At 34.5% G+C, this 11,236-nt stretch overlaps 1 protein-coding gene across 6 annotated transcripts in view; it reads left to right on the plus strand.

Moving 5' to 3' along the window:
- LOC149792908 (E3 ubiquitin-protein ligase TRIM45-like) overlaps positions 1–6,595 on the plus strand; it is a 30,612-nt gene extending 24,017 nt beyond the window's left edge. For 4 of the 6 annotated variants that reach the window (XM_089966737.1, XM_089966732.1, XM_089966738.1 and 1 more), the window contains exons 2-8: positions 2,215–2,820; positions 3,250–3,425; positions 3,820–4,009; positions 4,393–4,939; positions 5,274–5,425; positions 5,773–5,990; positions 6,375–6,595. In XM_089966737.1, the coding sequence (XP_089822863.1) occupies positions 2,218–2,820; positions 3,250–3,425; positions 3,820–4,009; positions 4,393–4,939; positions 5,274–5,425; positions 5,773–5,990; positions 6,375–6,462 (1,974 nt within the window). In that variant the 5' untranslated portion in view covers positions 2,215–2,217 and the 3' untranslated portion in view covers positions 6,463–6,595. Of the gene's footprint in view, positions 1–687; positions 797–1,464; positions 1,647–2,214; positions 2,821–3,249; positions 3,426–3,819; positions 4,010–4,392; positions 4,940–5,273; positions 5,426–5,772; positions 5,991–6,374 lie in introns of those variants that run through there. The other 2 variants (XM_089966735.1, XM_089966733.1) reach the window with 2 other exon arrangements.
- Positions 6,596–11,236: the final 4,641 nt, after the last annotated feature.

Genomic DNA, 11,236 nt, shown 5'->3' on the forward strand with positions numbered 1-11,236 from the left:
CTGCATGAAAAATTCCCTCGACTCAGCGAAGCAAAGATTAAAGAGGGAGTTTTTGTGGGTCCTCAGATTCGAGAGCTTTTCAAAGATGACCGGTTCAACAACTTGCTGGAAGGTGACGCGAAACAAGCATGGAATGCTTTTCGCCTAGTTTCTACAAACTTCCTCGGAAATGTTAGGGCAGAAAACTATAAGGAACTAGTAGAAGACATGTTGATGAAGTATAAGAAACTTGGCTGCAATATGTCTCTAAAGATTCACTTCCTTCATTCCCATTTGGATTTCTTTCCTAGCAACTGTGGTATTGTTAGTGATGAACACGGCGAACGTTTTCATCAAGATATCGCAACAATGGAACAAAGATACCAGGGAAAATGGTCCACTACAATGCTGGCTGACTACTGCTGGACACTCCTCAGAGATGCTCCCGAACAGCTGTACAAGAGACAGGCGAAGAAATCTAAGATGTAGTCAATGACTTGATTTTTTATAGGTAGGCTATTACAGTTGACCTTTTACTATTGGAATGCATTTCGTTATGTAAACATTAATTTCTTGCAGATTACAAAAAAACTAGAGCCAATTTTGCAATTTGACTGTCATATTCGTGTTCAGCACATAAAAATTGATAAGAATTGACTAATTTTATTTCAGTAACATGACTTTTGTAAAAATTTGTTGTCCAGTGTAATCAAACAGAAGCGACTAATGCTACACCTACGATCAATACTTTCATCGATGGGTAGAAGAGAGAGAAGGAACAACTGATACATTTTTTTGGAAGAAATAAGATAAAAAGGTGCATTCAAATGCAGATTCGTTACCTTGGCATAATTTCTAACGTTATATGCGTCAAACTGAAGAAAAAAAAATAGCAACAAATTTTTTTAAAAAAATACAAGAAACAAATCCTATTTTTGTCAAAATTGTCGATAATAACTATTCGAATATAAACTGATGTAGTCCTAAAGGTAATAGAGGAACACGCCGATTGTAAATTTAAACCCTTATATTTTGACATAATATTTCGCCATTTTCTATGTGATAATTTGCTGTTTTTATTTCTCTATCATGGATCTATATCGTAAAGGTTTAATGAAGACATATGTGTGCAGTTTAAATTTCTGAACTCCTTCGTCTTCTTCTCTCAGTTACGAACTCACCCGCTTTCTCCTATTTAAATGCTTGGATGAGTTGTATTCATTAGATGATTGTAATATACCTTGAAGAAAAGAAGATATATATATATATATATATATATATATATATATATATATATATATATATATATATATATATATATATATATATATATATATATATATATATATATATATATATATATAACAGGACAAGCAGTTGAAAAGTTCTTCCACGTTTGAATTAATACCATCATTCGGTCCATACTTTTTGCGTCTTTATTTATAAATTGTACAAAATCTGTAAGTTTTAATTTTTACTTGAAAGAGCTGTGCAATCAACACACTTCAACGTTACTGACTCGTGTGCTAGTTCTAGACTGACGTCATGCAGTCGGCAATTTTGGACACAAAGTTTCATTTATTCTATGGTAACATTTCGGGAATTCGACTGGAGTAAATTTTACCTGAGAAACGGATTTATTATCAACACATAATGATTTAAGAAAGGTAGGAATACTTTACATTTTGAAAATTTGCTCCATAATGAACCATTATATTAAGGTCACGAATTTTCCTAAAGTTAGGTACAAATTTCAGTATCTCCAATATATATATATATATATATATATATATATATATATATATATATATATATATATATATATATACATATATATATATATATATATATATATATATATATATATATATATATATATATATATATATATATATATATATATATATATATATATATATATATATATATATATATATATATATATTGTAAGATGCAACCCCCGTGATAAAGTGTGGCAAGCGTGTTTTTACTCCTTCTTATATCACGATTTATATTTGTCTCATTCTGACCCACCCACCCAGCAAAATTTGATTCTGGGCTTCTATCCAAAAGCAAAATGATCTTTGATGTGAATTTCGGACCCTGCTGTACAGGTAAATTTGATGGGAATTTCGGACCCTGTTGTACAGGTAAATTTACAAGACAGCATAGGCTTAGTGCATTTTTATTACTTTATGATCCTTCTTTCTAAATTTTCTTATAATTTTTCAACAGACCATGGCAGGGAACGGCTCTCAGGTAAATGACGAACAGTTTACCAAAGAGTTGAAACAGACGTTTCTGATCTGCTGCGTTTGCAGTGAGGTTTTCGATGATGAATTTCGCCATCCGAGACTCCTCCCTTGTCTTCATTCCATCTGTTTTACGTGTCTGCAGAGCCTAGTCAAAGATGAGACGGTGAAGTGCCCTCTCTGCAATGACATTACTTCTGTCCCTGGTGGTGACTTCAGCAACATTCGAAAGGACAACACCAGACGTGATCTTCTGGACTTTGTAAGCATCCGAACATTCAGCAGTGGAATCAGATGTTCACAGTGTGGAACGGACGTTGTCGTCTCCCGATGTGCCGAATGCAAGGACTTCCTCTGTAAAAGCTGTACACATGCGCACGATGTTACCAGGGCGACAAAGTCTCATCCTGTCTCAACTATTGAGGAATTAAAGAGTATGTCGCTGTCGGATTTCTGCGGGAAGTTAAAATGCCAAAAGTCGGGACATGATCAATATACACTGGATCTCTACTGCTACAAGGAGGGATGCAGACGCCCTATATGTACATTATGTGCCCTGACCGAACACAAGGAGGCTAACGGACATATAGTAAGAAACTGCATTTAAAACTAGATATTAGGCATTACATTCTATTTTATTCAATTTTATTTTCTTAAAGTTTTGAAGGGTAAGTCAGGTGGTCTAAATATGCAAAGCAGACCTAAATCCCGTAAAAAAAAATCTCTTCCTGAATTCGTGAGCAGGGATATGGGTAGTCATAGGAACACCAGACAACTTTTCTAATTCATCTATTTTTATAAAGTATTTAGAAGGATAACGAACTTAGTTTACAAAGATGTAAAGAAGATGTAAAGACGAAGATGAATGATGATGCCTACGACGACGACGATGATGATGGTGATAAAAGGAAATAAACAGACTCACATAATACCGTTTATGTTTCAAGGGGCATTTCAAGATGTAATAAAATCATACAAGTGGTTTAATACTTCTTTAAATCTTGCCGGTTCTTTTTAGATAAAAGACGAAAATTCGACTTATGAACAAGAGAAGAGAGAGACAGATATGTTTTTGGCACAGTTGAAAGAACGAGAGAAAGAAGTGGATAAGATAACAAATTGGGTCAAATATGAGATTTACAAGGTGCATGAAAGGTCCATGCAGCTTGAAGAGAACATAAAAGCAGCTTTCGGGTAGGACTGCAAAATATAATTTATATACTAACCACCCATATTGCATCTGATTTAGGAATTTATTTGTTCGATAAAGTCACAGCCAAATTGTCCAAGTTTAGCAGCACCTTGTACAAAACAAATCTGTAATTTTGCTTCAGTTATGTGTCACTGGCAATCGCCATTTTATTTTAAAGAGTCCTCTGAATAATCAGTTCCTTAACCTAGATAAATAGCAGAGGATTGATTTAATGAATACTTGTTCCAATCTTCGATAAATTTTCCTCCTTTTAGTATACATTTATCTTTTGTTTCTGACTGTCAGGTTTCATGCGAGCAACGATGAAAATTGCTTTTCGTTAGATTTCGATAGAGTGCAATGGCAGGGGATGATTAAATAGGTCAATCCTTTCAGCAACTGCAGAGAGATGTTGGACAAGCGAGAGCAAGAACTGATTCTACAAATCAAGCAGCACTGTGAGGATAAGGTGAGGGTCCTCAACCAACAGAAAGCTCGCCTAGAGGAATTCAAGATGGAGATGACGGATTCCATCTCTTTCACAGATGGCGTCCTTACGGGATATGGCAAAACAGGTTTTCTGCAGGTGAGAAGGAATAAAATGCAAGTGGCGTTTGTAGATGTTTGATAAATTGTAGAATGTTGTGTCAAACACATTTTTCATCATGTTCAACCTACTTATATTTGGAGTGCCTATGACAATTACTGGTCATAATGTTTGCCTTTTATTCTTCTTTTTCACTGAACCCTGCTGCCTCTTTATCTCACTCCTCTTGTTTGGCTATTTCTCTGTCTTATATTTTTCCTTACTGTTCTTATTGATGGTTTATTATCCTTTTTCCACAGCATTCCTACTAATTAGCAATGCTTAATTAATTTCTCCTTTAATATTTTTGGGTGCAAACTAAGTTTATTATCTCAATTTCTTTACATAATGATACAACTGAGAAGCTATTTTATCTTGGAAAGGTTCACGGACGAATCAATAAAAGACATGAGAATTTATATGCCAGACGGTTCGACCAATGTCCACATGCAACAGCCAACATGACTTTCAACACAGTCAATATGGGCGCCGATTTTCAAACGCACGTCCTTACCCTCGGAATCGTCGACAGCTTTGACATTGACCCTGATCACTGCAAAATTGAGACCTGTAATGGCCAAGTGGGTCAATCATCCACAGTTATCAAAGTTTCCTTATTTGACCGTGAAAGAAGACCATTCCCAGAGGAGAAGGCCGATGTACAAGTTAGGATTCTAGATGCATCAAACCATCCACTGACCCCTTTTTATAATGCTGTACACTCCGATGAAGACAACTCCTTTTACCAAGAACTGATTAGAGACGAGCCTGGAGTGTTTATCGCAGAAGTTTACGTGTGTGGGATTGAGGTAGGAGAGAAAATAAAGTTCGCAATCAAGGATAACAAGCCCTTTCCTGTAGGAAAAGAGAAAGGCGCTCGTGCAAAGGAGACCGGAAGAAAAAATAAGTCTATCAAAGCGGAGAATATCAGTATGTTTCCAGAATTATTTCTGTAATTCTTAAACATAATGTAATGTTTGGAATTTTCCTAGTGCTTCTAATTAAAACAATTGGTTAAAATAGATTTCAAAATATTTATACGAAATGCTACATAATTTAATATTCTTTCTCGACTGTTATAACTGTCTAACTTGTAGGTTCCTATATAGGTCAACTATATTTTTATTTTCCTTTTTGGGTGGATAAAATAGCTTAAAGAGCCTATCTTACTTTTTATGAGTTGTACTAATGTAAGTGAAGACAACTTCAGTCAAATTAATGGGCATCTTTCATCCTGCTATTATAACCGTTATCCTATTCAAAGGTTCAGCATCCAAAAAGAACGGGAAGGTTGTGACAGGTAATCAGCCACGAGGTAGTATGGACGTACGAGTGGAGAAGAACCTAAGTCTCCCTGGAAACGAGGGATGTGGAACTATCGTAATAACTTACACATTCCAGAGTGGCATACAGGCGGTAGGAAAAATATCTTTAGAATATATCCTTTTCCTCAGATGTGCCGGTTCAAACTTACACATTTTAGAGCATTCGAAATTTTTCTTTCTTTCTCTCTTACCTTTTTATGTTTCTCATATTAATATTGTACTCACGGGACGTTTTTTGAAATAACTGTAGTCGGGATGCTTTACAAACAAATTGTTTAAAACATGGAGTTGATACATCGAAAACGAAAGACCAGGAAGAACACATTTTCTTTTCCTTTGTTTTGGTTCTAGCCTGTGCAATGATTCAGTCTTTTCGTTGTTTAATGAATACATACAAATTAACTAGTGAGTCAATAGACGATTTTTTTAAACAAAAAGGAAAACCACCCAAATCCAAAGAAGCCATACAGTGGGACAAAACGGATAGCTTACTTGCCAGACAATGACAAGGGACAGAAGGTATTGAAGCTGCTGAAGGTGGCGTTCGAGAGAGGACTTCTGTTCGCAGTTGGTGTTTCGCAAACCACAGGAGTGGAGAACTGCATAGTGTGGAATGGAGTTCTACACAAGACTAATCGTCATGGAGGACCGCTGATGTAAGGACTCCTGGTTGACACAATTTTAGCATTAAGTTAATTAATTACGTCTGTATTTAACCTTTCATTTTTGTGCCGCTTTTTGTTTGCGACAGCGCGATGGATATTTACTTTTTTTACAATTTGTTTGCTTGTTTTGGTTTGCTTGTTCTTTCGTTCGCATTTACGCTTATTTTAAAACATGGCAAGCATTGTGTGCTCGATTTGATAACTCCGATTTATCTCTTCGTTTCTCCATATACTTTACGTATTCAAGACGTCCCGAAATAAACAAACAAGGGCGCCATTTCTTGATTAATGTTTTAGTGCTGATATCTAGAGTTCATACTTTGATTACCTTCTTGTACAGACGCCAAATTGAACATGAGATAACTTTCATTTTAGGTTTGGATACCCAGATCCCGATTATCTAGATAAAGTTTTGGGTCAACTGGCGGCTAAAGGAGTTACTGAGGCTGACCTTCAAAAGTGAAGAGATGAGAGTTGTCTTCCCCTACGGCAATTTTATTTCGAAACAACCGCAATTTTTTAAAACCACTTTTATAAATGTATACTTTAATTTCATTACTATTTCTTGAAAATAAAATTTGCAATTCATATGTTAATCAGTAATTTAAATAGAATTTTAATTGCTTTTTGAAATGATGACACATATTACTGAGTAGGATGAGGATATTAGAATAGGTATGACAATAGGTATGACAATAGGTGTGACAATTCTAGCGAGTAATACATGCACAACCCACCCATGTAAGGATACGACAACACTAAAGAAGTAAAGTTCAGTTGATACTTCAAGCGGGTAGTAATTTGCTTACAATACCCCCATTCGTGCACGGATACTATTACACTTCAAATAAATAGTCTACTTGTGTACTTTGTGCACTATTTCATTCGTGCAGGGATATCACAAAACAAAATGTGAAAAATTCAACGTTTCTAGCACATTAGTACAGAGTTACGACAACGTTAAACTTCAAAAGTAAATTCATACACCTGATGTTGGAAATAGGGCAAAAAACAGCAATAAAAACAAAAATCAAACTGACAGCTTTAGCTGGCATTATTTTAAGATTAGAAGAGCTTATGGAATGGTTTGTTGTTCACCATCGTCGTACAAAATAGCCACCGCAGCGGCCATCTCGAAAATCTCATTATGATCTCTCTTTCGGAAAGGAAAATCAAATCGACATGATGGGTTGTTTTTCCCCAGGAGAATTCTTATGAAGTCTAGTTGTTTTCAGATGAAATTAGCGCAGATTTGACATCCAGTATGGCCAACAAAATGGCTGTCTTTGAACTAATGTTATCGTTTCTCCTCGATTTCACTAAAAGAGTTCTTATGATGTCTAAATGGTCCTAAATTGTAATGATGCCAATCTGAACTACGATATGGCCGCCACGGCAGCCATCTTGAAAATCTTGTTATCACAACTCCACCTGAACAGTGATTCATACTGACATTGGTTTTTCACTAAAAGATTTTTATGAGGTCCAGTTTGTTTTAAATGAAGATGGTGCCAATCTAAAATCTAATATGGCCACCAGATAGCGACCATCTTGAAAATCTTTGTATCGCTACTCCTAATTAACCGATTGTCGTATCAACACAAGGTTTTCACTTAAAAGAGTTCACCTGATGTCTAGCTGGTCCTAGATGTAAATAGTAAAGATATGATTCCAATGTGGCCGCTACATCGGCCATCTTAAAATTTTTGTTACTGCTTTATCTCCTGAACAGAAAGGCATACTGACATAGGGCTTGCACCAAAAGACCTTTTACGCTGTCTAGTTGGTCCTAAATGTAAATTGTGCTAATATGAAGTCCAGTAAGGGTGCTACAGTAGTCATCTTGAAAATCTCGTTAGCACTCCTGTGCCTGAAAGGTAAGTCGTAGTGTCGTGGTGTTTTCTCCAGATGACTTTTTAGGATGTCTGGTTGACACATGGCTACTGAGGGTTTTATAAAGTCACCATTTAGAAAGAGTGAGAAATAATTATAGGTAGCGAAGAACACAAGAACCAGGACCTCTCATAGTAAGGTTTAGAACATCATGGGAACGGGTCAAGGTCAGGTCTGCTCATCTAGTTCATCTGCTATATAATGGAAGCAATTCACCTTGGAAGACATAGTCTTAACTTATAACAAATTCATGCCATAACGTCTGGAAATTGTTTATAGAAAATGTTGTCAAGTACTTTTCTTAAAACACTGAGCTCGTATAAATGCATGTTTGCAAGCTAAAGGATGTTATTATCTTTCCTTTACAAATTCCCATCAAGTAATGATATGCATTTTATTTACAATCCTAAGTTAGAAAAGCGGTAGACTGTGCACCCGTTTCAAGCCTGTGAAAGTGCTACATTGGCCCTATATTTGCAACCATTCTAGTTGAAAAAAAGTGATTCATACGTATGACTGTACGAAACCGAAATGAGATCGTTCGTTTTCTTTGTCGAAAAATGAAGGAGAGATCTCTCAACTTATTTAATGTTTAATGCTATGATTTGTAACTCATAGGTCCTGGAAGGAATTTGTTTTCACTTGTCTCAATCTCAGTGATGTTGAGATACAAAGAAATGGGTTTAAAAGATCTCATACGAGACAAAATTTGATAGCAGACATGCAGTGTTGCACGCAGATGTTCCATTGTAGACCTAAATCATTCTTCAATGTAGCACACAGCCCTGAAGAGCGGTTCTTACAATCAAGGTCAAGCCATGATATCTATGATGTTGTTTTTTTAAACAGACTTTGCAGTGTTATCATTCAATAGAGTTAATATGAGTGAATGCGTTATTGCCAAGATCTTATTTGTATACGTTATGTCGTAGTTTCAACTGTGGTAAAAGACAAGATTTTCGTGGTTCTGAGTTCCAACACAAAAACGTTAATGGGCAATTTCAGAACTACTGCTGTTGTAAATTTCCGGTTTAGCCCTTAGATTCATTTCACAAACACTAAAACAGAGTCAATGTAGAGTTTGAATTTCATTTTTCAAACACTCAACCATTATCCTTGTAAAATTTTGAGTTCATTTCTCAAAGATTGAAACAATATCCTTGTACAAATTGAACTGCATTTCTCAAAGACGGAAACAATATTCTTGTACAATTTTGATTGTGTTTCTCAAACACTGAAACAGTATTCTTGTACAATTTGAACTTCATTTCTAGAACACTAAAACATTGTCCTTGTACAATTCTAACTTCATTTCTAGAACACTAAAACATTGTCCTTGTACAATTCTAACTTCATTTCTAGAACACTAAAACATTGTCCTTGTACAATTCTAACTTCATTTCTAGAACACTAAAACATTGTCCTTGTACAATTCTAACTTCATTTCTAGAACACTAAAACATTGTCCTTGTACAATTCTAACTGCATTTCTAGAACACTAAAACATTGTCCTTGTACAATTCTAACTGCATTTCTAGAACACTAAAACATTGTCCTTGTACAATTCTAACTGCATTTCTAGAACACTAAAACATTGTCCTTGTACAATTCTAACTTCATTTCTAGAACACTAAAACATTGTCCTTGTACAATTCTAACTGCATTTCTAGAACACTAAAACATTGTCCTTGTACAATTCTAACTGCATTTCTAGAACACTAAAACATTGTCCTTGTACAATTCTAACTTCATTTCTAGAACACTAAAACATTGTCCTTGTACAATTCTAACTTCATTTCACAAACACAAAACAAATTCTTTGTACAGTTATAACTCCATTTCTCAAACACTAAGATATATATAGAACTCCTACATGTAAAGTAATATTTTTTTTTTTTTTGTTTTTGGGAAGAGTTTTGAGAATCGGATCTTAAGATACTGTCCGCTTCAGTTGATATGATAATCAGGATAGATGGAACCAGTCACTTGGTAGTGAACCATACTCTTTATAATGTATCATTTGGATTTATTTGGTGCTGACAAAACACACTTTAAGTATAAGATATAACTTGCTGGGTATTGGTGCTATTAGTGTGTGGAATAAATGATCTTGCATGTTTCAAATTGCTAGACATTTAGATATAAATAATTAAATGATATCTATTTTGGTGGTTTTACAGATACAATAGTTAAGTATATCTTCATTTCTTGGATATGTGTTTTATTACGACTTTATGGTCCTAAACTATGTAACAGTAAGAAACAAAATCAATACGTTCAGTAAAATCAGCAAATAATTTATTTCTCTAAGTTACAAAGTGACAATTAAAGAGGATCTTACAGTATTGTGAATTAAGTCCCAAATAATCATAAATGTTCAATCACAAGTCCAAAAGTATAGAATGTTACGAATGAATTCCAGTAATCTTGAATGTTCTGATGTACACAATGATATAGGTCATAAAGCTTTTGAATGAGTATTCCAAAGAAAACCCAGAATTGCGAAATAGAGGCTATTTACATATCTAAAATCACGTACTCCCAGTATGACCTCGAAAAAAACCAATCAAGTTACTCCGAGAATAAAATAAAAATAGAAAGTTGTTTACTTGTATCAGTGATTTCTGAATCAAGATCGGGAACTAAGTCAAAAATAGAAACAGTGTTTCTATTATTATGTGTTCATGAAAAGAGTCAAGTCAAACTGAATTTTCTGAAGAAACGCCAAATGAAGTAAACAAGATTACATTATTTTGACATATAATGAAATTAAAATTAAAAGATTTTAAAACTTACAAACATTTAAATTAAATAAAATATAAATTAAATCAAATACACATAACATAGCCCAAAATATCAATGGGCACTTTGCAATTCCAATTAATAATTTAAATAAATGATTTTTTTCTCAGTTTATATCTGAAAACAACTAAAACTGATGATTCAAAATACTAATCTTAAGACAGGAATTAAGACTTTGTTTACACAAACCTCGTTAAATACATTCCCATATGACCTATGCTGCAAAACAATTTTCTGAAAAGCTAATGGGATATTCATAAATATTGACAAGAAGTTTGCTTTCGAAATATACGAAAATTGTTAGGTCTTGAACTAAAACTTTAGTAAATGTCATAAAACAGGATATAAACCATGTAGGCCAAAACTTTACCCTCAATCACGGACAAAGGTCAAGCGCAGAATTTAAATTAAATATACATAATAGTATATAGCTTTTATCAGAGTCAGTTAAGTCTGTTCTCAGGGATTGGCATCATCCACCCCCCCTCCGAGTTTTTATATTGGGATACTTATTACAGTATGTGGGGAAATCTTAAGAAAGT

Source organism: Sinohyriopsis cumingii, chromosome 8, assembly GCF_028554795.1.
Source record: "Sinohyriopsis cumingii isolate HCF-2022 chromosome 8, ASM2855479v2, whole genome shotgun sequence".
In the NCBI taxonomy this organism is placed as follows: Eukaryota; Metazoa; Mollusca; class Bivalvia; order Unionida; family Unionidae; genus Sinohyriopsis; species Sinohyriopsis cumingii.